Raw genomic sequence first — 27998 nt, forward strand, 5'->3', positions numbered from 1 at the left:
AAGGTAGGTTTAAGGAAACAAACTACTTTCAAGTGGCTAACCTAACCTGGGACGTGGAATTGCTTAGTTTTGTCTGTTTTGTGCTCTTAGTATACCTGTTAAACGTGTTATACAAAAAGTCCCAAATAAATAAAGAGTATACATAATTTGGTAAAGCATACTGATTCCTTTTAAAACTGGGTATGTTTTCTGTCGATCTTTTTGTTATGATTGTGAAACTCACAAATAAATCACATGTCTTGCTCTTAACTGCATCACTTTCTTTTAATTTTTTGAGCTGGAGAAGCTTTATACACAAGCCAGGACCTTTGCAGTCTTTTGTTTAAAGATTTCTCAATAAATAAAACAAACAATAAACAATAAGGAAGAGGCCGGTTAAAGCAAAACAATAAGGAAGGTGGTGCTGGATGCAAAAACAGAAAAAAAGGTGTATTCCAGGCTTCCTTGATGAGAAAGAAATGTGCAGAATTTAGAAAGTTTGCTTTTCTAAAGAGCCTTGGTCCAGTTTTTGACATTACTTTATACAACATGATTTTAATTAAACTATTCACACAAAAATACAGAGATAATTTGAAATCCAAATCAATGGATTCCTCATTAATGTGTTCCTGATTTTTTTTTTTTTAAATGTAAAACTCTCTCTCTCTCTCTCTCTCTCTCTCTCTCTCTCTCTCTCTCACTCTCTCTCTCTCTCTCACACACACACACAAACACAAGCTCCAGCAAGTAAACACAAAGTTGAATAGCCTCTTTGTGTTTTAGTTTTGTCTCTTGGGGAGAGATGTTGCAACATTTCAAACCCATTAGTTTGGTGCTGCGTTTCTGGTCTCTCTAAATGCTCTGCAGGAGCTCAAGGGGAGGCGAAATCAAGTGGTTCCTTTAGACCAGTTCTCTTGAGGTTGTTAAGGTTTCACAAGCTACAAACGTGGATGCATTTCAGCTCCACTCCAGTCTCCAGAAGTGGACAGTCTAGGGAAAAAGAAAGAAAAATATATTACTGTTGGATGCATCCCAGTGTTGTGTTCTCTGGTTCCTGGTTTCTTTCCTAAGGTCACAATTCAACACTAGGACACGTTTGTGCCTAGAAAAGGGGGAAGGGAAATGCTGTTAGAGTTGTATGAACACACGTGTCACAGAGAAGACTGCATCAGTCACACAAAAAAGAAATATGGAGACGAGCCAGAAAGGGACACCATTTAAGGGGAACAGAGTATTTCAATGAAATGTTCACTTCTGAAAATTAGGAAGTATAAGAAAGTACAGTGGTACCTCGGATTACAGACGCTTCGGGTTCCAGACTCCGCTAACCAGGAAGTGGTTGCTCCAGGTTAAGAACTTTGCCCTAGGATAAGAACGGAAATCGCACGGCAGCGGCAGCAGGAGCCCCATTAGCGAAAGCACCTCAGGTTAAGAACTGTTTCAGGTTAAGAACGGACCTCTGGAACGAATTAAGTTCCTAACCCGAAGTACCACTGTATCTACACCTACTGATCTTTTTTATAAAAATAAAAATCAAAGTTAAGGAACTCTGGGAGGCAGAGCAAATTACCTGCTTAACCCTCTCCCCCCACTGGGAGTCTGTACTGGACTTGACTCTTTTTATTCTATGTGTTTATATTATTATTATTTTAAACAAAGTAATAATAACACAGGTAGAAATAAAAATAAAAATGTGCACCCCGCCCTGAGACCACTATCCATCGTAACTATCCAATCTCTCGAAATTTCAACACCTCTTGCGATGGTTTAACCCTTCTCTGTTTTAACAGTACACATTCTACAAATACCTTTCACATTTCCTCAAAATCATTCCTCCTCTCCAAATTCCCCATCTTACCTTAATTTATCATTAAATAACCAATGTTATTTGAACTCTTATTCTTTCCATAAACTAGAGGAGATTATATCCACAGACAAAGACCAATTAAGGGATTGGTGCCACTGGACAGAATCACTACGTGATCAGCAATTGATCAAACCCTTTAAATGCTCTCCTTGGTTCCCCCCTTCTAAAAACGGTCCATTTTAGAGCCATTTTACCTGTCGAATCTGCAGCCAGACTAAGATTTGCTTTTACTGAGCTGCGTTTTCAAGCTATTCCCTCCTCCGTCCTAGACAGATGATATAACAGGGTACCCCTTTTGCTTCTATTTATTTTGATTCAGATTTGTCATGGTAATTGGCTAGTAAAATAAAGTTATTTTGATTGATATAATAATATAAAATATATAATAATGATGATGATGATGAAGGTCATCATCTTCTTTAATATTTTTTCTGTTTGCTTTTTTCTTACTCCCTCTCAGTCCCTATGTCCTTTTCTGCCCTTTTTTTAAAGATTGCAAATGTGCAGCCCGGGACTGCCTTGTTTCAATTGACTGTATATAAGCTGCTCTTGGAGCCTTTTCCACCCAAGAGCAGGTTCTAAATGCTTCTAAATAAAATAAATAATCCACATAGGCATTTGAGTTTGCAGGGATTCTGTGAGATTGCACAAGTTCTGCACAACTTGGTACTTGGGTAATCCTGTAATCACTTGCATAATGCTTAACAGGATTTCTGTTTTCTGCTGTCTGCTGGCAGCTTGCAAATTCAGAACGCAAACCAGATTTGTGTCCTCATCAACAGGAAGCATCTCAGTGCACGGATCTTATATTTGGGGGAGTTCATTATTCTGAGCCAGGCTATGCAGTTCCTCATCAGGCAAATCCTGAAGCAGGGCTAAGGAACCTGTGCTTGCTTCTGGACTCCAAATCCCAGCAGTCCCAGCCAGCATGGCCAGTGGTCAGCGAGGATGGGAGTGCAGTTGAGCAGCTTCTAGAGGCCACAGCCTGTGTTGCTTCTTGCATGTATATCCCACTTTCTCCAAGGTGGTGTGCATGGTTCTTCCCTTCCTCATTTAATCCTCACAATAACCCTGTGAGGTAGGGTAGGCTGAGAGGAAGTGACTGGTCCAAGGTCACCCAGTGAGCTTCACAGCTAAGCAGAGATTCGAACCTTGGTCTCCCCGCTCCTAGTCTGACACTCTAACCACTACACCATGCTGGCTCTCTATCCCAAGGAGATCTAAATTATTATTATTTGACCAGAGAAGCAGAATTCTGCTCCTTGTGACAGAGTTGCTATTTCCGGGCAGAAATAGCTTTAACATCTGGGAAATTCCAAACATATGGCAGGCCATTTTGGAAGTGTCGATTTTGGCAAATTTCCTTAAAAGCAAATCACGGCAACTATCATATTCTTCAATGGCATAATTTACGTGGGTTTCCATCCTAAAGTGCTCCTCTTTCAAGTGTCACAGGTGGTGTGCAAGTGTCTTGCAAGTGTCACAGGTGGGAAGGGGAGTCAGGTAAGCCTAGTGTGTGCAGGTGCTTCATTCATAGAGGCAGCCCTTGTCTCCCTTGTTTCTGCTGTTCACATGACAAGTCAAGGAGGAGGAGCCGCTGCCACCAAAGGACCCTGAATTCCTGCCCATCCTCACATACTGGAAATTCTGGTTGCCTACCCACAGACTTCTGATTTTTCTCCTGGCATGGGGCCCATGCCGTCTGAGATGCTAAAGATGCTGGATTGGGTGCATGGGCCACATTCTGCACTCCTAGTTTTCCCTGTCCCCAGTTGCATGGAATCCTGGAATGCGCACACAGCTCTGCCCATCCTGGGAGGATAATTTATTAGTGCATAAGCCTTTCAGACATGACATGAAACCTCCTTTTAAGGGCAGGGCCGGACTGACTCAGCTCAGTGGTAAATATGTACAATCACTTCCTCCCACAAAGGAAAGCTTCCATTTCGGCTCCTTCCCCACTGCTCCCCACTCAGATCCCCCCACCCCCGCATCTCAGATATTATTTATCTAATTACAGTGACATTCTGCAGAAAAGCCAGGGCTTGGCATTCAGCCCTGGAGTACTTTGAAGATCTTCAAAGCTTGGCAGTGCCTATGCAGAGCAGTGAGCTCAAATACAGATGCAACTATTGCAAAAGGCATCAGCGGAAAGAAAACACACGGACACACACATCCCAAACTATAATCAGTTCTGCAATCTGTATCACATGTGCTCAGAAATGCTCTCCTTTTATTCTAAGCTTAAATGGATCAGTGTTGATGTCTGATGCTTGGGCTGGCTGCTTTAAAGAAGATTTAAGAAATTATAAAAAGTGATGTAAAATGTACATTTTTTGTGTGAAGACTCGGCTGGGTATTTTAAAGCAAAATGTAAAATTCATCACACTGCTTCTCTTGTTCCCTTTCCCACCAGCAACAAGTAGGCCTTGTTGGCCATACTCCAGGACTTGCGGGGGGGGGGGGCCCAGAAGACCCCCAGGCTCAGCCCTTGGCACCTCTGGCTAAAGCCAAGAGAGACTCATGTCTGAAACCCTGAGGAGATGCCAGTCAGTCTAAACAAAACTGAGCTGGATGGACCAATGGACTTAGTTGGTATAAGGCTATACACTTCTCCGATGAAATACCCTACCACACAGTGGTACCTCGGGTTACAGACGCTTCAGGTTACAGACTCCGCTAACCCAGAAATAGTACCTCGGGTTAAGAACTTTGCTTCAGGATGAGAACAGAAATCGTGCTCTGGCGGTGCGGCAGCAGCAGGAGGCCCCATTAGCTAAAGTGGTGCTTCAGGTTAAGAACAGTTTAAGGTTAAGAACGGACCTCCGGAACGAATTAAGTACTTAACCCGAGGTACTACTGTCTTTGCATATTATCTTTGCATACTTACAAAAAGCTTGGCCTATCACTCAACATACAAAAAACCAAAGTGCTGCACCAGCAAGTACAAAATGACCCCTCTGCAGCGCCACAAATCCAACTCAGTGGTGTAACACTGGAAAATGTCGATCACTTCTCCTACCTTATCTTTCCACAAGGGCCAACATTGATGCCAAAATCCAGCACCACCTGAGCTCTGTGAGTGCGGCTTTCTCCTGATTGAAGTGCAGAGTGTTTGAGGACATTCACAGGGAAACCAAAATGCTTGTTTACAAATCTATTGTACTACCAACCTTACTATATGCTTGTGAAACATGGACCACTTATAAACGCCATCTCCAACTCCTCGAAAGATTTCACCAAAGTGTCTCCGAAAAATTTTACACATCACTTGGGAAGACAGGCGAACTAATATCAGTGTACTGGAAGAAGCAAAGATCACCAGTGTTGAAGCAATGATTCTTCAACATCAACTTTGTTGGACTGGTCATGTTGTGCAGATGCCTGATGACAATCTTCCAAAGCAACTACTCTATTCCAAACTTAACAATGGAAAGCATAATGCTGATGGTCAACAAAAGAAGTTTAAAGACTGTATCAAGGCAAATCTTTAAAAATGTAGTATAAGCCCTGACAACTGGGAAACACTGGTCTGTGAGCGCTCCAGTTGGAGAACAGCCTTTACCAAGGTGTCATGGGCTTTGAAGACACTCAAACTCAGGACGCAAGGGCTAAGAGGAAGGCACGCTTGGCAAATCCACACTGTGATCAACTCCCACCCAGAAACCAATGTCCCCACTGTGGAAGGACATGTGGATCCAGAATTGGCCTCCACAGTCACTTACGGACTCACTGTTAAAACAGTGTTTATGGAAGACAATCTTACTCGGCTACGAGTGATCGCCAAAGAAGAAGAAGAAAAAGATTTCAAAAAGTAAAAACCAGGACACCCCAAAAGTTGTTGAGCTATATTTTTTCTGATTAACTTGCCTGAGATCCAGAACAAAGTAGTGCCTTTCGGAAATTCCTCCTGGGCGTCAATTCCGCCTTTGAAATCTCAGTAATGTCCAGGAAAACCCGGACATATGGCAGCCCTATACCATATCTTCGAATATTGTTTCAATGAAAACAGGGACTTCCTAAGAAAAAGTGGGACATTCTGGGATCAGATCAGAAACCAGGATGCTTCTGTAAATATAGGACTGTCCCTGGAAATAGGACCCTGGGTAATCCTGTAATCTGGGACGGTCTGTAAGGCAGCCCCCTATGTTCTAAAGTTCACCTGGCCATAGGCCTGCAGGTAGTTAAAACTAAATAAAAATGATTAAACACACCCACCCACCTTAACTTGTTCTCTGGAACTTTTTTTTTGTTCGACAAGCATATCCAGGCATTTAATGTGAACATGTAATATTGATGAGCAGAATTAGGAAGTTTAAGTCTTAAAATTACTGATTTTATTTTACCTTTTTGATTTTTTAATGTATTGTGTACATTAATTTCAATGTTGGCTTTTATTAGTATTTTAAATCAGGTTTTAAGAATTTATTTCAAACCACATAGAGATCTCCTAGTAGCAGTGTATAAATTTTGTTAAATAAAATCCGCCTGAAAATGTAGAAGATACTCAGGCTTTTTGCTTGTGTTTGTAGAAAGGAAGTCCACACCTTTCTTAAGGCCTGCAGAGTGAAGATGCAGCCTGAGACCAAGTGAAATATCATGGCTCCCTTCTGTTTCCTCTCTCTGTTACAGCTCCGTGAAATATTTTACAAAAGGTACAAGGCCAGGCCGTTTGTTAGTGCCCTAACATACTTGTTTTTTAACTGCTGAACTGAAGCTTGATTAAGCAAAATCTCTTTTCAGATTTCCCACACATTTGATATTTTCCCACCAACAATATTTGAATGCAATTTGAATGTAGATAACTCCAAAATAAAGACATGCTTTCTTGAGAATGGGCACACGGCTGCCATACAGCAAAACAGCAATACAGAACTAACTCTTAACAGATTTTTCGTCAGAAACAGCTGCTGTAAGAGGGTAGGTCACTGCTGCTCCAACTTTGGAATGTCATTCACTTTTAATCCACGGTCCTTCTATATGAATGCTTTCAAATCTATTTATATATTGGCAAAGAAATGAAATCTTGTGAAGTAGCTAAGGCTGCAATTCGATCCATACTTACAGGTGATTAAATGTTATTTATTCTTTGGTATATTTATCAAAACACACACACACACACCAATAAATTAATTTTAGAAAGAGGCAAGATTAGACGTTGTCAGGGGTTCAGGAGCAGAGGCACAGGAAAGGGAGGAAATAGAGAGCGAGGGGGAGGAGTCCGAAGGAAATGTTAGCGATGACAGCGGTCCGAGGTCTCTGAGTCTTTCCAGCGAATCGGAAGATTCACAGAAAGGGGCTCCCATGGTCAGGGCAAGGGGGGTGCCGAGGGGGACACCCCAGGAAGAAGGGGCCAGAGGGGACTCAGAGAGCAGCAGTTGGAAATCAGGACCAGCGTCCACACCAGAGTGCAGTAGGGGGGAGGAGTCCCAGGCATCGGGATCAGGCGGCGCACTGCCAGCGGGAGGACATGAGTCAGGATTGGCCACGCCTCCATCGGGGAGCGAGGAAACGGTCGAGAGGAAGGTTGAAGGCTGGGCGCGCGCGCCAAGTTCAAATGTACAGGAGGGCGGCGCAGTTGGCAGCCCGGCTAGCTCAGTCGGTAGAGCATGAGACTCTTAATCTCAGGGTCGTGGGTTCGAGCCCCACGTTGGGCGCCAGGATGTCAGGGGTTCAGGAGCATAGGCTGTACGCCAAGCTGGAGAAGTGCCAGTTCGACATGAAGGAGGTAGATTTCCTGGGCTACAAGTTGTCGGACACGGGGCTCGCCATGGACAGCGCCACGGTTCGCGCAGTGTTGGACTGGAAGAGCCCGCGCAATCGGAAGGAGGTCCAGCGGTTTGTCGGTTTCGCCAACTTTTACCGCAAGTTCATCAAGGGGTTCGCGATGCAGACGGCGGCCATTACCGACACGCTCAGCTCCAAGAAGAAGAAGTTCATCTGGACGGAGCAAGCGGAGCAGTCCTTTCAGAAACTCAAGCGTCTCTTCTCGTCCGAAGAGCAGCTACTGCATGTGAATCCCAGCAGACCGATGAGGGTTGAAACGGACACCTCAGACAGAGCCGTGGGAGCAGTACTGTTGCAGCAAGACCCGCATGGGGACTGGAGACCGTGTGCCTTCTACTCCAGGAAGCTCAGCAAGTCAGAGCAGAACTACACCATCTGGGACAGGGAGTTGCTGGCCATTCATGCAGCATTCAAGGTGTGGCGGCACTTCCTCATCGGAGCCAAACACACAGTGCAGGTCCGCACGGACCATAAGAACCTGGAGTACTGGCGCACGGCAAGGTTCCTGAACCAGAGGCACATACGATGGGCGGAGTTCTTTGCGGATTTCGACTTCAGGATAGAGTACATCCCAGGCGACAACAACATCATGGCGGATGCACTGTCCAGAAAGCCGCAATACCTCGAAGAGGCAGCACCAGCAGCGGCCAAGCACATTTTCGCACCGAAAGCGTGGGCGTGCGCTTTAGCGACCGTGGACCTGGATGCTGTCCGTCGAGCGCTGCAGGAGGACCCCTTCGCACAAGCCAAGATGGAGGAGGTGCACAGGGGCACGGCGAAGGACGACGAGTTCCAGATACGCGACGGATTGCTCATCCGCAGAGGGGCCCTCTACGTACCGGGAGACGACCTCCGCGCGAAAGTACTGCAGCAGTTGCACGACGCACCCACCGCCGGGCACTTTGGCACAGAGAAGACGGCAGAATTAGTTGCCAGAGATTTTTGGTGGCCCAAGATGAGGGGGGAAGTCGCGGAGTACGTCTCGAGGTGCGACACCTGCCAAAGGGCCAAGTCAGTGCACAAACCTCCGGCGGGACTGCTCGAACCGCTGCAGACACCGAGCGAACCGTGGGAGAGGGTGGCCCTGGACTTTGTCACGGATTTACCCAGCTCGAGGGGCAAGACGGCAGTGCTAGTGGTGGTGGACATGTTCACCAAAATGGCCCACTTCATTCCGTGCGCGAAGGTGGCCACGGCGGAACAGACCGCCAAACTGTTCATAGACCACGTGTTCAGGGTTCACGGTCTGCCACGGTCTATCCTGTCCGACCGGGGGCGACAGTTCATCTCGAACTTCTGGCAGAAGCTGATGGGTTTCCTGAACGTCAAGATCAACCTAGCGTCGGCAAGACACCCGCAGACCAACGGACAAGCGGAGCGAGTCAACGCCATCATGCAGCAGTACCTGAGATGCTACGCAAATCAGCAGCCGGCAACATGGGTGGACTACCTGCCGCTCGCTGAGTTCGCCTACAACAACACGAAGCACGTGTCCACGGGGGTGACACCGTTCTTCGCCAACAACGGGAGGCATCCCAGAACCTTCCCGGGATTAGAGAGACTGGGGGAGGGGGAGCCACAGGCAGCGGAAGCCTTAGTGTCAGAGTTGCAGGAGGTTCACGAACAGCTTCGGAGGCAGTTAGAACTAGCAAAGCACGCATACAAACTGCAGGCTGACAAGCACAGAAGGGTTGGGGAAGCCATACAGGTGGGAGACTGGGTTTGGTTAGCAGCCCAGGCAGTGCCGACCAGATCGTTAGCGAAGAAGAAGCTCGGACATAAGCAGCTAGGACCTTACCAAGTCGAGGCACAGGTCAATCCAGTGGCCTTCCGGTTGACACTTCCGGAGGGATCCAGAATGCACCCAGTGTTCCATAGATCAGTGCTCACGCCCTACAAAGCACCTCACAGATTTCAGGAGCCGGGCACGGCACCAGACCCGCTCAGGGAGACGCCCACAAGGAGGGGGTCGCCAAGAAGGGAACCCATCAACCAGGTCACAGAGATTTTAGACTCGAGATGGGGGGAAGAGGGAGTAGAATATTTTCTCGCCAGAGAAGGTACCCCGGCCAGCGCCAACCGTTGGGTGCCGGACTATGCCTTGGACGAGCCTCTTCTCAAGGAAGAGTTTCATGCAATTTTCCCACACAGGCCCATGCCAGCCGCGTATTTCGACGACTGGCTTTTCACACCCACATTGTCAGCCAGCACGTTCCAGGGGTTCACCTCGGACGAAGAACCGGCACTAGAAACACGTTCCCCGGAGGGATCACCCTTGGGGTCTGCCTCAGACCGTTCTTATTGGTGGGACGATCGACCAGAGGAGCAGTGGCGTAGGAAGTGGCTGGGGGGTCCTTGGCAGGCAACGTCCCCAGAGGAGACCGGGGGAGAGACGGACATGGACGTGTTGGGGGAGGACCTTGGGTTCGAGCACGGCGGCAAAGAGATGGAAGCAGAGGAAATCGAGGTCGGCGAGAGCACGGAGGACGAGCCGGACTTATCCGGCTGGATGCACGCCACGGGGGACGAACTGTATCCGGCATTCACCCCCACAACGACGGAGCACCCAGCACCCACACCTGAAGGAGGGGAAGGGGGGGCTTCGAGGGGGGGATGGATGTCAGGGGTTCAGGAGCAGAGGCACAGGAAAGGGAGGAAATAGAGAGCGAGGGGGAGGAGTCCGAAGGAAATGTTAGCGATGACAGCGGTCCGAGGTCTCTGAGTCTTTCCAGCGAATCGGAAGATTCACAGAAAGGGGCTCCCATGGTCAGGGCAAGGGGGGTGCCGAGGGGGACACCCCAGGAAGAAGGGGCCAGAGGGGACTCAGAGAGCAGCAGTTGGAAATCAGGACCAGCGTCCACACCAGAGTGCAGTAGGGGGGAGGAGTCCCAGGCATCGGGATCAGGCGGCGCACTGCCAGCGGGAGGACATGAGTCAGGATTGGCCACGCCTCCATCGGGGAGCGAGGAAACGGTTGAGAGGAAGGTTGAAGGCTGGGCGCGCGCGCCAAGTTCAAATGTACAGGAGGGCGGCGCAGTTGGCAGCCCGGATAGGGAGCCAGGTCCCAAAGCCCGCCGAAAAGAGCGGGAGGAGTCAGGGGGGTCAACGTCAGCGTCAGAAGAATCCAGGAAGGAAGGGACCCCGGGGGGTAGCAGAACCCAGAGGAGAAAGGAGAGACGGAAGAGGTGGAGTAAGGCTAGAATCTTAAACTGGTGTACAGGGGGCGGAGATTCAGATGGAGCTTCGCCGATCTAACCCTAGACGTAGAGCTGGGGCGCTGCGGCTTGAAAATGGAAACTGTACTTCAATAAAGACTTTTGTACATTACTACCGGCTAGCGTTGGTCCTCTGTGAGCTGGGACCTGGAGCCAGCTCTGACAGACGTGGAATTGCTTCTCGGCCTTTTGGCTAAGATCAAATGTAGTGCAGATGTGGAAACGCAAAGCATTATTTTTTAAAATCAAGACTCCTTGCCCTCTTTCTTCCTGCCCCACATGGGGCTGGGCTTCCTCCTCCTCCGCTCTCCAGCGGCAGCCATGGGGAGGCCACGGGGTCCTCACAGCCATCGCTGCCACTGCTGCCACCACTCAGGACAAGCGCTGGCTCATCCTCCCTGCTGAGCTTGGCGGTGGTGGCAGTGCTGGCGGGGGAAAGAGGGACATTCTGGAATCCAGTCGGAAGCCAGGATGGTTTTCATAGTTCTGGAACTGTCCCTGGAAAACAGGGACACTTGGAGAATATGCTCTTTCTGACTCTGTCCTGCGCCCACCCAGCCAATGAAGGCAAATAGCCAATAGTTAATTCTTTGCTGACAAACACAACAGCTCCCGAGGTGTCCGGGATACACACACGCAGATGCTTCTAGTGCCCACTGAGCTGGCCTTCCCTTTTCCAGGTTTGTCCCTGTGGAGCAACCGAAGCAACAGTGGGACCACACAATTCTCCCCGGCTGATGTACCCTCGCCTGACAGAGTGCATGCACCCAACCCGATACTTCTGCCTGGAAGTCATCACTACTCTTCCCTCTTCAAGCCCCTCCTGGTTCTAAGAGATAGCAGGGGATTTGAGCAGGCCGCCCCTCACCTGAACAGCCTCGTTCTCTGCTTCTGACCCATCCTGTGCCCCCTCTTCTGCCTCTGACTGCTCAGACCCTTCCTCTCCACCTTGCCCTGGCACCAAACCCCATAAATTGCTGGCGCCCTTGCCTCTGCCACCCACACATCAGAGCCCTGCCAGTCCCTGTCAGACTCCGACCACATGGCGGAACTGAGGTAACAAAGAGGTTGTTCCTGTTGGTTCTGCTGGACCTCTCGGTGGCCTTTCCTTCTGGACCACTTAGCAACTTAGTATCATAGAATTGTAGAGCCTGCATACAAAATATGAGAAAGTATAGAATGTAAAACTAATTGATATTAAAACAAGAGTATAACTTAAAGAGTGTGAGATGTAATCCATTGGTGCATTCCTTATTTCCCTAGCGTGGGCACAGGCAGGGGGACATCCAGTCAGTGTAACGTCCTCTTCCACTGGTCTGGAGCATCCTCCCCCTGCGTGTGACCTGGGAGATGGGCTTGGCTCTGGCTGACTCCATAAAAGAGCCAAATCACGCAGCCATTTTCTCAGTCTCTCATCCAGTTTACTTTTGTCTTTCTATTGTCTTGTTGCTGTTCTTTTGCTGCCATGCTGCTCTCCTGCAGCCATTTTGTTATCTAAATGTAATTTTGCTGTCTGCTGGCTCTCAGCCAGCAGCACATGAGCTCAATCTCCATATGAGATGAACTCACTGTTTCTTTGTGTAACTAACAAGTAAATTCTGCCTTTCAGGGATCAAATTGTGAACTGAAATGTGAGTAAACATGTTGTTACTTTACTCAGAAAGGCTCTTGTATCTTTATTCTTTTAAGAGGGATCGAAGGGGACATCAGGAATAATCTTAACTAAGAGATTCAAATGAATCTGCAAACAAGCTTCCAGCTATATTGAGGGGAATCTGCTCTGCTATGGCACTTACTAGTGTGAGTGAAGGAAGGATAATACTTTTTCAATATATCCTTTCCTACTATCCTTAACATTCCCACAAGGTAAGGGTAAAGGGACCCCTGACCATTAGGTCCAGTTGTGGCTGACTCTGGGGTTGCGGCGCTCATTTTGCTTTATTGGCCGAGGGAGCGGGCATACAGCTTCCAGGTCATGTGGCCAGCATGACTAAGCCACCTCTGGCGAAGCAGAGCAGCGCACGGAAACGCCATTTACCTTCCCGCTGGAGCGGTACCTATTTATCTACTTGCACTTTGACGTACTTTCGATCTGCTAGGTTGGCAGGAGCAGGGACTGAGCAACGGGAGCTCACCCCATCAAGGGGATTTGAACCGCCAACCTTCTGATCTGCAAGCCCTAGGCTCAGTGGTTTAACCCACAGCGCCACCCGCGTCCCTAACATTCCCACAAAGAGACAATTAAAAACAACAAGAAATGAGCAGCACCAAGTAGCTTGAGGACCAATTTTTAATGTGATACCAGAAAACCTTAAACCTTACACTGGCCCTTCTGCCATCCATAATCAGGTTGTGAGGAATGAGGCTTTAGACTCTCAAGAGACAAGGAAGTTTGAAATTCCTTTCTTGCAAAATTGATGTCTGAAGAAATTTACATTAAGGTTTGCATCTGCCTGAAACTATTTTCACTTTAAACTCCTATGAGATGATTGTCTTGTGTCTGACGTATTTTGTTCTAGAAGATCACAAACTGATTTTAAGACTGGATGGATTACAACAAGTATGCAAGCTCTTCATATCTTAGATTATGGAACTCCTCTTCATCCAAATGGGCGTCTTGAAATGCTGCTGAAAGTGTTTTGATTTTAGAATGGTCCCGACTGTGCCAACTGTGAAAACAGATGAGAGGCAGAACAGGATGCCTGAGGGGTTGCTCTTGCATGTTTTTGTGTGTCACGTATGAACACCACTAATGAAACAGAAGGGCTTCAGAAGAAGAAAATCAATTGACCCTTTGAGCCAGTGTAGGTTTACTCTTACATTTAAAGCTCTCATTTAAAGGGTTGTTTTATTTTCTTCTGAAGCCCTTGCAGAATATTGGGCAATTAGGCTCCTCCCATATCCTCCCATGTTCCTTCTTCTCTTCCACTATGAAACACTTCTAAGGGCAAAACTGGAGATTGCACATGCACTGTATGCTTTATTAGCAGAGTGAATTGTTCAAAGCATTTCTTCCAAAGTCAGAAAGCCTCATTAGATAAAACCCTATTATTACCAATCATTTAGTGTGTGAGCCTTCTCTGAATAGCAATGAGCAAAAATTCAAATAGAATTGTATAATGAAAACTTTACATGCTCTGTTCCAATTTCCACTTTTCAGATTCCATTTTCTATCAGCTAATTTGTTGCTTTTGCACACACTCAGAAAGTGCATAGCCCGACGTCCTACACACACCAGCAGATCAAAGATGACTGCAGTCTTTCCAAGTACAGTGAAGTTTCAGCTAACAGCACACGCAGGTCTTTAGAAACTTCTGCCCCAGGGTCACGCAGCTGACAAAATAGCAAATGAATTAGAATATTCTTTGGGATGTGAATTTTAAATGTTTGCTGGAATATTTTATTTGGTGAAAGGAAGTGATGGGGCACTGACATTGTGCTGCTCAGGACCCCTGCCAGACTCGAATGAAAGGAGAAAGCACATTCTTCTGTTCTAACCAGTATCTTTTGATACCTTTCTCAAAACAGTGGGGCAGGAAAGCCATGTGAGACCTGATCCCTTGGTGGGTGGGCTCAGCTGCCGCCGCCCTCCAGCTCCTTCCAAGGTGGGACTAGCCTTGCTGCCTTCAGCTAAGCAGGACCAGGGCCCTACAGTGGCTGAGCAGTGCCAGGAAAGAGCCACCAGGTGTGAGCAAAGGTAAAATGGCAAGGCCTTTTGGACTGTGAGTCCAGCCACAGCATTTCTGAAACACTGTGAAAATAAAACAAGAATAGTGATGGCATTTTGTATGTTCATTGATTATGAGAATCCCAGTGAAAGAAATGCTCTGCCTAATGAATTATCCCACTAGAACATCCTTGCCTATAAGAAAGCTTTTATCTGCAACCCATTGAAGTAGCTAGCATCCTTTGAAACCCTGTGAGTGTGTGTTTTGGAGCAGCTGAGATTGGGAATGAGAGTCTCAACAGGATCAATAGGGAGTGAGACTTCTGTGTTATTCATCATTATCATAAACCTTATTGCACTAGCCAAAGGCTGTGGCATCGTCCAAAAACATCGATGTTGTTGTTGTTTAGTCGTGTCCGACTCTTCGTGACCCCTGGACCAGAGCACGCCAGGCATTCCTGTCTTCCACTGCCTCCCGCAGTTTGGTCAAACTCATGCTGGTAGCTTCGAGAACACTGTCCCACCATCTCGTCCTCTGTCATCCCCTTCTCCTTGTGCCCTCCATCTTTCCCAGCATCAGGGTCTTTTCCAGGGAGTCTTCTCTTCTCATGAGGTGGCCAAAGTCTTGGAGCCTCAGCTTCACAATCTGTCCTTCCAGTGAGCACTCAGGGCTGATTTCCTTAAGAATGGATAGGTTTGATCTTCTTGCAGTCCATGGGACTCTCTTTTATGTCTTTGTGCTACACTTGTCATTACTTGAATCTCCAGGTCTGGCAACCAAAGCTGAGGGAGAATTAAGAACTATGGAAGTCACTGCTACAGGATATAATGGGCAGCCACTGGCTTACAAATGACAAATGAACGGAGGCTGAATCTGCCACTGGCTACTGGCTTGATGGCACATGGAACCTGCATGTTCAGAGGAGGAAGCCTCTTGGGAGGATAGGCTTTTGGGGCTCACAGAGGCTTCTGTGAAAAGCAGGATGCCAGAATAAATGGGCCCTTCATCTGACCCATTATGTAATCATAAACTAGCAGAGAACTCTTGGGTTGGTGGGGGAGGTTTTCTTTTGTAAAAGGTAAAGGTACCCCTGCCCGTACGGGCCAGTCGTGTCCGACTCTAGGGTTGCGCGCTCATCTCGCTTAAGAGGCCGGGAGCCAGCGCTGTCTGCAGACACTTCCGGGTCACGTGGCCAGCGTGACATCGCTGCTCTGGCGAGCCAGAGCCGCACACGGAAACGCCGTTTACCTTCCCGCTAGCAAGCGGTCCCTATTTATCTACTTGCACCTGAGAGTGCTTTCAAACTGCTAGGTTGGCAGGCGCTGGGACCAAACAACGGGAGCGCACCCCACTGCGGGGATTCGAACCGCCGACCATACGATCGGCAAGTCCTAGGCACTGAGGTTTTACCCACAGCGCCACCCGCATCCCTCTTTTGTCCCTCTTTTTTCTTTTGTAGACCTGGGTAAAAGATAGCGCAACTACTGTAAAAATAATAAGCTGGTATAATTAAATTCTGAAATAAATATGCATCTGGGAATGGTGGTATGTTAGATTGAGCTGCAAGCAAATAGTCCAGCGAGCCCAAAGAGAGGTGCCTAGAGGCCTCCCATAGTCCACTGAGGAAAGCTTGAGAGCTCTTTCCTGCGGTTGAACAATATGGGATAGAGGCATAGGCGATGCTGAGCAGGGGGAGGAAGGGAAGGGAAATGGCAAGGCTAGTTTTATTGAAGCTCTCTTATTTTAGGATCCAAGCCCAATTTTGGGTAGGTTGCTCCTCCATCAGCAGCCCCCCTCAGATTATTCAAAAACTCCCCAGAAAAGCTTTTCAAGACTTAAAAGTTTTGTTGAAAGAGGAGGGTCTTCAGTAGGTGCCAACGTGTCCCCAATGGCATGACAGATAAAATACTGGAAGAGTAAAATGTACTGACTTATTCTCAGTCTCAGGAATATAATTCAAAGTGTTAAAGATATACAGAATCATTTAGAGTTGTGGTGGGGAACCTGGGGCCCTCTAGACTACAACTGGACTACAACTCCCATGGGTTAGGCTGTCGGGGATGATGGGAGTTGGAGTCTAGCAACATCTGAAAGGCCACCGGCTCCCTATCTCTGGTTTTGAGGCAAAGGATACTATTTCAGGGTGGTGGGAAGGAGACAATATTTACTTTCTGTATATGAAATGAACATGTTGACCAGAAATAGTGGCGGCCCTGCAGCTTGAAATGAAGGCAGTGATACTGCCAATCTCTACTCTAACTCAGCAGCTCTTCCGAGTACAAGATAGTTAATTTCTGTTGGGAATCACAGGCAATTATATTAACAGTAGTAGTTGCGCGTAGCCCCTAAGATTTCACAAACAGAATTAGGGAGACCCCTCTAACATACCCAGTGCTTTTTTTCTGGTTGCTATGCAGGGGTACGCATGCCCCTAAACATTTTGTGAATCTTTGTACTTCTGTCCATTTACTTTATTTATTTTTCCTGATTTGAACTATAAAATAGTGATATTCTGGAGTCAAAATGAGAGTACCCCTAAACATTATTTTTTTTAGAAAAAAGGACTGAACATACCTATCATAATACCAATATTAGTACCTGAGACCTCCCTGCTCTCTTCGCTACCGATTTCAGAAGGCTCTGTTCTGTATTCTGTATGCTTAGTAATCACTTATCCAACACTGGCTTGAAAGACAAGAAGGTTTTGCTAAAAGTTACACTAGAGCATCATACCAGAGTTGTCTGTTGTCTAATGGAGCTTTAGCAGCTTGTGAAACGAGAGCCTGCAGGCTATGCTACCTAAACGTTTTTTTGGGGGGGAGGGGTTGTTTACCTGTTTACCTGCATGTCAGAGGCAAAATACATTTCCCTCACTCCAATATTTTCTAGAGACCCCAAGGAAGAAGTTGAGCTTTTACAACTTTTATAAACAAAATCCCCAAAAGCAACAATAGTGATAAAATATGGACAATTATTTACTGCTGGGACAGATTCCAGGAAATGGGGTGTATCCCTGGCAAACAGGGAGAGTTGGATTGCGTGAGTAGAAGGAACAGTTAAATTATTCAAAATGAACTAAAAATCCAGCCAAAGTTATGGACACAATAGGTGATAAATCAGACTATGCTAATTGTTTCTTCCCCCCTTTCTATTAAGAGCTTTCCTTGTTTCCTGTGGGCGGACAGGTCCCTCGGGACAAGGAAGGAAAGATGAAGTCTTAGCTGCTAAGTTTTTATCTTTCTTGGTGTGTGTATCTGGCATTTTATGTATTGCATTTTTGCAAGTGATTTGGTTGTTCAGAATTATTCATTTGTTGCAACTGAGGAGTGTGATTTTGTTTTATTGTTTGCTGAAATGTTATTATCTTGTAATGTTATAAGCAAAAGGGATTGCTGAATTTTGTTAAACTTGTTTCTAGGTATATTGTGACTTGTGACAGAATGGCACTCTGATTTTGCTGTGCATGGTGTCACATTTCTGCATCAGTTTGCTAACTTTTTTAAGCAATGAAACTTATTTAGCATTTTAGTGTGCATTTCTCACAACACACACATTTTTATGCAATTTTCTCTAGGATAACACATTTTGAAAGCTATTTTTACATTTTGTTCATAATTTCCTGTAATATACACATTTTTATTCACATATTTGGTTGCAGAACTGCATTGCAAAATTTGAAGATGTGTGGATTTCAAAGATAGCTGTGTTTCGGTTGATGTATTGTACCTAATATACATCTTAAAATGAGAATTCCCCCCTCAAGTAATTCATATATTATTTGCAAGTAATTTATACATTTCAAAAGTATGATTTCTCTGCCCTGTTCCATAATTTTTACAACTGTCTAAGTTTCAGTCTTTTGCAACTTATTTGACTCAAAATCCAGTCAAATGGCTTGTACTGTATTATCTGCAAATTATTGCTCATCTCAGCATAGCCTGCAATTTTTGCTTTTTGATGTTCCAATTCACAATAGAGCTGTTAATTTACATGGGCCAATATTTGTGGGGAAAATGCTGCTCAGTTTTATGCAGATGTTTTTGTTTTGCTGTTCATTAATTCATAATACTTCTTAATGCGTACTGTGGCCTCCTGGCTCCCATGAGGACCCAGAGGCGTAAACTGGAGGTACATTCATGTACATCTGAATGTGACTAACACCCAGTATCTCTGCGTTACTGTTCAGTTTTACATTCAAATGTGCACATTTTGGTGCATGTGACTAAAGCCAGACTGGAGGCAACTGTCTCTGCAGTTGTTTCCTGCAATGGCAAGTTTTAAAAACAAGCTTTTGTGTGATTTCACCCTTAATAGCAATCCTAAACCCTTCCATTTCTCCAGTAAACCACCATTAAATTAACATTTCCCATTCCATTTTCTGTGCTAAAAGAGCCTGAGCAAGTGAAGAGAAAGGAGGTGGGGAATATATCCCCGTGCAAATCAATTGACTAGAATAATATAATAGGCTCTTGGAAGATGGGGAAAATCATTTTATTATCCAAAAGTTATTCCAGATTCTATTTGTGTAAAATACCATCAGGTTCTGTTGCAAGACCCTCAGGAGCAGAGCTCCTGGCTAGCCTGGTCAACCTATGCCAAATACGATCATCTGTTGTTGTTGTTGTTGTTGTTGTGGCATTACCTTTCTCAAAGTGAATTACAAGCATATACTACAAACAGCTAGAGACAGGTTTAAAAGCAATTGTTTGGAGCGATTAGCTGACAGCTCAACATGGTTTGCTGCACAAACTCCTTGCAAGACAATCCTAAGTGCCCGTGAAGCTTCCCTTTGGGGTCCCCGGGACTCCTTCCCCTCTCGCTGTGTTTAGGCGGAGCAAGCGAAAGTCGTTTACAAATGACAAAACTCCTACTCATGCCAGCTGGAGGAGGATCAAATCCCGACCTACTATTATTGACTTGAGGGAATGCCTTCTACAAAATACTGAGATTTATCTGTTCAGATTTGCTGGCATGGCTTTAGTGCAGTGGGAATTGAAGACGCTTGGGGAAATAATTCAACGGCTGGTAAAATATTCCTGCATAAAGAAGACATCATAATCCCATAACATTTTAGAATATAAGGAACTGCTAGTTGAGAACTCGTGGAAATCACAGATGTTGATACCCATGGCTATGAATCTGGACTAGTGCTTTTACAAGGATATTTATTTTTGTTTTAAAAAACATGTGGGATAACATTGAACGAAGTAAGCTTGATTGTAATATTCTTTCAAGATCAAATCAATATTACTTTGTCATGGGGCCCCTAAAAGGTGTGGGGCCCATAGGCCAGTACCCACTTCTGCCTATTTGGTAATGTTGTGCCTTCAAGTTCAGATTTTCAAATATTAAGGCTTTCATATCCATTGAAGTTATTGTATGAGTTTCCAGAGTAAAACCCAACACACAAACTTTTTTCTTCCAGTGTGGATATGCCCCCAAATTAAATGATTTGGAATAAATTATTTGCAATTCTTGAGGGCCGTATAGAGATATATTAAGTTACATTGAACATGGGTAAAAACTTTTAAAAATTAGAAGAAATTCAAGATTTGGTATCAATTTGGTTTCAGTATCATCAAGTAAATGAGCTATTTCAGAAGGATGTGTTAAATGGTTTTATGGAAAAAAGATCTTACTTAAAAATGGGGCTGCTTGAGAGTAATGAAAAACTGATTTCTAAAATTTATAAAATCACTAGAATAAAGATGAAATGGTTAAGTCAACAATGATATAATGGGCTAAAGACTTAGGCTTCTTAGGAGAAGTTATGGGGAAAGGATATAAAATTTACTGCTTGTTATACACTTAAAGAAAACTATCTTAAAATGATGTACAGGTAGTATTTAATGTGAAATAACCTGGCTAAGATGTACGAAAGTCAAGTAAATTTTGGAAATATGAGCAGATAGATGAGTCATTCTTCTATATGTGGTGGACATGTGAAAAAGCAAAAGGCTTTTGGGAAATGATATATGATGAAATGAAGAACATCTTTATATGGGCTGTTCCCAAAAGACCAGAAGCTTTCCTTATAGGTATAATAGGGATGGAGGTTCTATAGAAGACGACTAAATTATGTATGTATGTGACAAGAGCAGCTAGAATATTATGCACAGAAATGGAAAGAAGAGACGGTTCCGATGGAGGAGGAGGGGCTTCTGAAAGTAATGGACTATGCAGAAATGCAAAATTTATAGAAGAATGGAGGCCATTTGCAGACTATTTAAAAAAATATTAGTCACATGAAATTGCAGGCAGGATTTGAGAAAAAAACAGCGGAAGAAAAATGACAAAATAACTATAATAGAGAAACTTTTTGTAATAGATAAAGGTATAATGCATCAGAAAAGGTTTGAATAAAAACACCGAGGAGGCGAGGGTGGGAATTCAACTTATGAAACAATGTAATTATCTGATTAAAAAATTATTGTGAAAATGTTTGAAATAATAATGATAAAGTGTGTGTGTGTGTGTGTGTGTGTGTGTGTGTGTAAATCTCATAAACAAATGACTAAAAATAGAATTCTAAACAAATACAAAAGACCATTTATTGTTGTGTAAAATGTTTTCCATCTAATCAGAAAATACTTGTTTGTATTGGCAGAAAATCATGAAGCATCTTCTTCTTTTATAACGTTATGAGAAGTGAACATGCGTAGCTCTTCCCTTTCAACAGGGAAGGAACTGGTTCCATTTAGTGTTTTACTTTAAGAGAAAAGTAAGTGAGCCTAGCATTTCTTGCTCAAGAGATTTCCAGGCACCCCTTTTCTTTGCACCCCAATTCAAAAACGCCTAGGTGCAATCCAGACTGGAAATCAATAATACTTTTTGAATTCAGTTGCAATAAGTTGAACATACTTAACTTTGTGGAGATGACGCCCTGAGTAATTAAAGCAAAAGTCTGTTCATATCTGAAGAAATAGAACTTCACGTACACTATTTCAAGCCAAGAATATCTAGCTTAGTTTATAAATTGTTTAGAAACTTAAATAGATATTGAAGTAGGTAATGATGTAATGCATACTAGTGTTTGTTAATACTTATTCAGAAAATTTCATTTTAGAAGTTTATAAATATATAATTATACAAACTAATCAGTCCATGAATATTTTAAAAATATAACTGTATGAACTAAATTAATGGATTTATGAAAGATTTTCTTAAAGATAAGCTGGGTGGGGGGAGGAACAGAATATATTTTTAGATATCGGTCATAGACTCTTTCCTGGATTTCCCCAAACCCCCCTCTGCCTACAAGACATGAAGACTATAGATCAACAATATTTTGTTAATTGTATATTAAAATTATTTATAAACTTAAAATATTAGTATATTGAACAAACATGGCGATTTCCTTTTGCTCAGCACCAATATAACCAATGAAGAAACTAGGTGACTCCTCCACAATTATTAACTGAGATTTCAAATGGGAATGCCTGCGCTGAAGCATAGTCAATATCCACATAGTGCTATGTAAATAACAGCACTGTTTTACCTTACCCCCTTTATTCTTCAACATGTCCTCATTTTAACAGCATCCACACTTAGCAAAACAACAAGATTGTGTTAATGTTAAACATGGCCCTATACATGTTTGGTTAAAAGTAAGTTTTATAGAGTTCAGTGTAACTTACTCTCAAGTAACTATGTACTGGGTTATGTGTCACTGATTTTACATGAGTGCTGAACTCTTCTATTTAAATCCTCAGGAATTAAATGTATCTGTGCAATATACATAAATCCTCTTAAAATTGTGAAGTGTTATTGATTCTCTTACATAGCAGTAAAGACTAGAAAACAGAGGGGAAAACTGGGTGATGGGTGTGGGGTGATGGACTGGTGATTTCCAAAATTCAGATTTGCAAAAATGCAGTTCAACTACTCAAGTACAGACTTGGTTATGCTATCCTAAAAGCTTCCTTGAATAGCATGCCAATGTGGGGGAATGTGTGATAATGGAATACTTTTGCAGGACTCAGCAGTTGGCAGTTTTGAAGCTAAGTGATACCCCTTCCTCATCATTACCAACCCACTTATCACAGTTCGGTTTTTAAAAGACTTCTCTGGGTTTTGTGTTGACAGAAGCGAGCCTCCATTCATCTATAAGACAGAGAAACCCCGGCTGGATCAATCCTCAGATTTCCTTTGGTGTATTTTTCTCAAGAGACTGATTGTTGGGACAAATAACTCTGTTTACTATTTTGAATCATGGTGGGGTGGGCTGTGAATGGGACCCATCAGCAGCAGCTAACCTATTGGATCTTACCAAGATTCTGCTTTGTACTAGTTTCAAATTGCATATTTTATTTTGGGACTGTCTCCTTTCATCTCAGCTTTTAACTTGGATGGGCAACTATTAGGTATCTATTAGGTGTGAAGGCCGTGGTCTTTTTCCAACTGGTAAGGCAGTGTGCCTCTGAATCCCAGTTGCCGGGAATCCCAGCTGAGGAGAGGGCTGTTGCTTGCAGGCTTCCCCCATGGAAATCTGGTTGGCCAGGATGGGCCCCTGGCCTGATCCAAGAGACTTCTTCTTAAGAATTAATGCTCAAAATGCACAACTTCAGAGTATCCACAAGGAGAGCTTTTAACAATGCCCAGTTATTTTTCTCACACTGTAAGCCACATAATTCCCCCTGCTTCAAATGGTGCATCCGCCCATCTTCTGTCATGTCAATTTTCACTCACATTTTACAGGACAAGGAGTAAGAGGCACACTGAACTGTTAAACCTGTTCTACATTAAGTGAAGAGAAGATTCACAGTATGAGAATGTGCAAGCTAAAGGAATAAATCCGGTGGTATCAATTAACTTCAGATGTACAGTGAGCCAATCTGCACATATCAGACATTAATGTGCCATCTGAAAGAAATACAGTAAGAATGTATATCAATTATAACAGAAATTCATTAGACACCAACATTTGGGAGCTTCCAAATGGGTGCTTCTTGTGGGATGGATGCTTCTCATATATGCAGGTGGGCAGCATTCACATGATGATGCCAACCTGTCCCTGCTCTGTCCCTGCAATTTAATCTGGATTCATCCCTTCTGGGGGAAACCCAGAGTAGAACATCACCACCACAACCATCGTCAATGACCAGTTTGCAATATCTTAATGACCCATTTGCAAATTAGGCCCCCTTCTAGAAGTACCTTTTGTGTTGATAACATGAAAATAGATAGGGTAATTACATAGTATAATTGGAGCATATATTCCTACAGAAGAATTCTAGTTTGGCCTTTCCATGCTTGATTTCTACAAATGTGTGGGGCTTCCATTCTCATTTGCTTTATTTCTTTTTTATACAAGTGCCCTGTTTTGTCATAATCTGGGTCTGGAGCAAAGAACAACATATTATTAAAAGTAATATTTAAGAATAATAAGCTAAAATAACAGTTATTGTGTTGCTACATAATATCTAGAAACTGTTATAAGCACTGCATCCGCTTACTTCCTTAGCATTGACCTGCACATTCTTGTTCCACCAAAAAGCTCTTACGTTGCTTCTGAAACATGGCAGGTCCTCTAGAAGGTAATTTGTATTAAGGTAAAAGCTGCAATGGCTAAGAATCCCTCTCTCTGTGTGCCAAGTCCCAGATAGTATTGTGAGGTGGAATTCTAGCTTCTCACTCTCTGTCCTGATAAATCATTTTATTTGTTCAGACCATAAATTAGGTTTGAATAATACTCAAAATTTAAATTTCTCTACAAATGCCACAGGCTAGAAGTGTAAAAATGTAAAAATGCTTCTGAAAAGAATGTTTGGAAAAGAATAATTTTTATCTGAGGCATGATGCGTTACTTCCAGAAGTCCCAATCTGTGACTTCACTTTTGGTGTTTTTATACTCAGGAAAACATGTTAATTTTATAAACTAGAAACACTTTTTAAAATGTGAAGATGAAATACACATTCTGTCTCTTAACATGTTTTCAAATGTACATGTCTAAAGAATGGCATAGAGGAGATTAACAAATGAAGGCTTCTATAATTTACTTCCTCTGGACTAGTAAAGTTAGATTTAATAGGACTTCTTCAGAGTAAAAAGCTGTGGATTGTAGCCAAAGATCTGCTAAGTAATTGCAGACATAGTGAATTTATTGTTCCTATGACTGAATAATTAAAGCACAATCTAAACTCTAGCAAACTATGTGTCTGAGACATTTTACATCTGCTTTGGGCAAAAGCAGCAGAATATTCCCACAAAGCGGATAGACACCCCCCCCCCGGCCCTCCTTACTTAGGCTTTACAATTCATATTTATAAATGGGAAGCCAATGGATTTTGTTCCATTTTTTACATGTATCTTTGCAGCTGATACTAAAGCAAAGCCACACAAAACTAGTCCTAATTAATGTATACTTTTTATGATATAAAGTCCCCAGGGCAATAAGGTGGAGACAGAGTTTCTCTTAATTATTACTTATGCATCCACTTGTATATTTAATGAACAAGTCGGTTTAAAGAAACGTATTCATTTTTTCTTCTAAATACAAATAAAGCATGAGCATTCATTTCCAAAACGGTTTAAAATGGTGCATTTTAAAATTTTCTCTGTAATGACTGATGCCTGTGCATCTGTATAACATGGCCTTAGTTGAGATCGTAGGCCAGTTGCATTCTGGTCTTTACCTGTAAATCTTATAATCTTACTTATAAGCAGGAAACCTAAAAATATTGTTGTCTTCAAATAATGAATGTATTTTTCCCCACATTTTCTGCACTCTACAAATTATACGTGTCATTATAGGTTTACAGTCTGCATTTATATCTTTATAGTATTTTCTGCAAAATAGCTTTGCTATTGTTGTCCATTGGTGTTTCATTGGGTGCCCACAATGTACAAAGCCTTTTGCATATTTCATGTGTGTATTAGGACATATAAAATAATGTTGTGATTTACATCGCTGAGGGAAAGTGTTCACATTGTTCTGAAACAATGTAAAGTTATGAAGCGCTCAGATAATGTTCATCTCTCTCTCTCTCTCAAAATGCCTAAAATATTCTACCCCTGGAAAAAAATGAAATAAGAAAGGATTATTTTGCCTTGTAATAGATGGGGGGGGGGGTGGAATGAGCCTTGGGGGCTGCATTTAAGGCAGCAGGCTGGACTAGGACCCAGATCTTCAAGTAAGTGACATTAAGTTGTGGTCAAGAGAAGCGAACTGAACCAGAAGCTGGCAAAAAAGGCTGGTTCTGTGTTTACTTTGAATATGCAGTGCGGGGGGGGGGGCACAGCCCAGCAAAACAAATACTGAACATCTGTTTAACCTACAAAATTGTGCTACGACCAGAATGGAGTTGGTTGTTTTAAGAAGCACCAGCTCCTCACAATCTCTCCCCCCACTTTTAAAATCCTTTGTAACAAATGCAGACCTGCAAAGTTCAGAATGAGGACCACACAGTTTTGCCACTCCTTCTGGAACCAAACCTTTTGAATAACAGCTGCATTCCATCGCTCTGTGCATAGACGTTTTTATCTGGTATGGCAAATATCACAGTTCTCTCATATAAGATGCAAAACAAATGAAAAGCGACTTGGACATGACTCTGGAGGGCCATCCGAGGGATGTTATGATTGAAAATGAATTTTCTTTTACTTTGTTTTAAGATCCTATTAGGATCAGAAGCAAGTAATTCCCATGCAGTAATTGGTTTTTGAATTGTTGAGCCTATCTTGGGACTAAGCTTTAACCACACACAAAAATAAGTAGCCTTCCTCGCCTGCAGGATAGTATCAGACAAGTAGAGTTCTTTATGGATTTTGCCATATGAAAGCTCTGTCATTCCCAGCTTACAGACGACAATAAATCTAGGCTAGGCAAATAGCAACATGCCTAAAGGCTATCAAATCATTCCAGCTGGGATTATGACTCCACATCTCCATCCAACACTACCACATTTGCTGCATTACTCATTTGCCACCTCCCCAAATATGCCACCCAAGCCTACAAGCTTTGCCCAGAGTAAGAAGAATGAGCCACATACCACTTTGGCAGTCATCCTTGGTTTTACCCTGATGTTGGCTAGTGTGAGGCAGACATTGACCAGGCTCCTTCCATCCTCCACACCGAAAAGGCGTAGCTGAGCCGCTCGTGAGCCACATAGCTGCAGCTGGTCATCTTATTGTCCATCTCATCACTCTGCAGGACCTGGTAGAGGAAGTCTATGTACCTGGCAGCAAGCTTGAGAGTCTGGATTTTACTGAGTTTGTCCGAAGGCAGGGTGGGAATTATTTTCCTCAAGGCTGCAAAAGCTTCATTGAGGGACTGAGTCCTCTGCCTCTCTCGGACATTGGCAAGGATCCGTTGGCTTTGGAGCTCCTCGTAGGACTGTGCGCTAGGGCTGGACTTCTTCCCCCGCTTGCCTGGGGTTGGGCTTCCATCTTCGCTGGATTTCTTGCTGTATCTCCTCTTCCTTCCCAGCCTCTTTGGCTGCCTCTCCAGCTCCTCTTCACTGGTCCCCAGGCTGTCCACAGGAGAAGCAGGAGGGCTAGAACTTTCTTCCATTCTTTCTGTAAGGAGGGGAGGGAGAGAGGGAAAGGAATTCTCCCCCCTCCTCAAGTGGTGGGTGTCTCTGTGTTTTTTAAAAGTGTGCTTTAAATTCCTGAGACAGAGCCTTTGGAAAAACAGGAGGGTTTTGCTGAGCAAACGTTTTCCAGGTCTCTTGAAGGGATCTAATTTCAAGGACCGGGCTGTGCAAAAATTGAGGTCTTGGAGAGAGGAAGTTATTCTAACTTTTTTGGAAACTTTAGCTGAGCTCAGTTGCTAAATAGTTGTCAGAAATGAGGGAGATGCAGGGCTGGTTCCTGATTGGACAAGCAGGCCAGTGGGAGGAAGGCATTTCCCTCAGCTAAACTTTTACAGTTTTGTGTTACACTTAGCAAAATCCTGGACATGCACCTCCAGTAAGAGACAACTACAACCTTCTCCCCACATCCCAAATTTTGTATGTATATATCTGCGGCTATGTCAAACCCTCCAAATTAAGCTAATCAGAAAGGAATTGTTTGTTTATTTGCTGACATGTGTCTGCAAGCCTGTAAAGAAGAATGTCAGCTGAAGCTCCAAACTGTGAAATATAAGTTGAAGGTTTACCGCTCATCCACACTTCCCCTTGTCACACTGTTTTCCCACTGGAAAACCTGCAGTTTACCCTGAATCAGAACAAACGTAATTCGGCTTTTCTGAGGATTGAAGTTTGTTTTGATTCAGCGGTAAGCAGTGGGTTTCCCCAGGTAAAGCAGGGGGACAAATAAAAAACCACCCGGACCTGGATCTCTAAAGCAAGTGGAAAACGTCCAGGAGACCTGCTTTCTAGGCACAGGGCAATAGGAAGTGTAGACGGGCCCTAGCTTATTGGGACATGGAAAAAACAACACCCCAATTATTTGGAAGGTTATTAACAACCATCACATTTCCTCATTACTATTTTACAGATTCCTCTTTCAGAGCCCCCTCCCCAGCTATTTTATTCCTA

The 27998-nt window shown here is 43.9% G+C and overlaps 1 protein-coding gene across 1 annotated transcript; it reads right to left on the reverse strand.

The window, feature by feature from the left end:
• Nucleotides 1-245: 245 nt before the first annotated feature.
• Nucleotides 246-27247, reverse strand: TWIST2 (twist family bHLH transcription factor 2). The gene is made up of 2 exons (XM_083403171.1): nt 26508-27247; nt 246-969 (listed from the first exon to the last, which is right to left on the reverse strand). The coding sequence occupies exon 1, from the start codon at nt 27026-27028 to the stop codon at nt 26546-26548; it is 483 nt and encodes a 160-aa protein (XP_083259297.1). The 5' UTR covers nt 27029-27247; the 3' UTR covers nt 246-969; nt 26508-26545.
• Between the last annotated feature and the right edge of the window lie 751 nt (nt 27248-27998).

This window comes from Podarcis tiliguerta, assembly GCF_965153285.1.
Source record: "Podarcis tiliguerta genome assembly, chromosome: 1".
In the NCBI taxonomy this organism is placed as follows: Eukaryota; Metazoa; Chordata; class Lepidosauria; order Squamata; family Lacertidae; genus Podarcis; species Podarcis tiliguerta.

Coding starts and splice junctions, on each gene's coding strand:
- TWIST2 (XM_083403171.1), bottom strand. CDS start 27,028: ATGGAAGAAAGTTCTAGCCCTCCTGCTTCTCCTGTGGACAGCCTGGGG.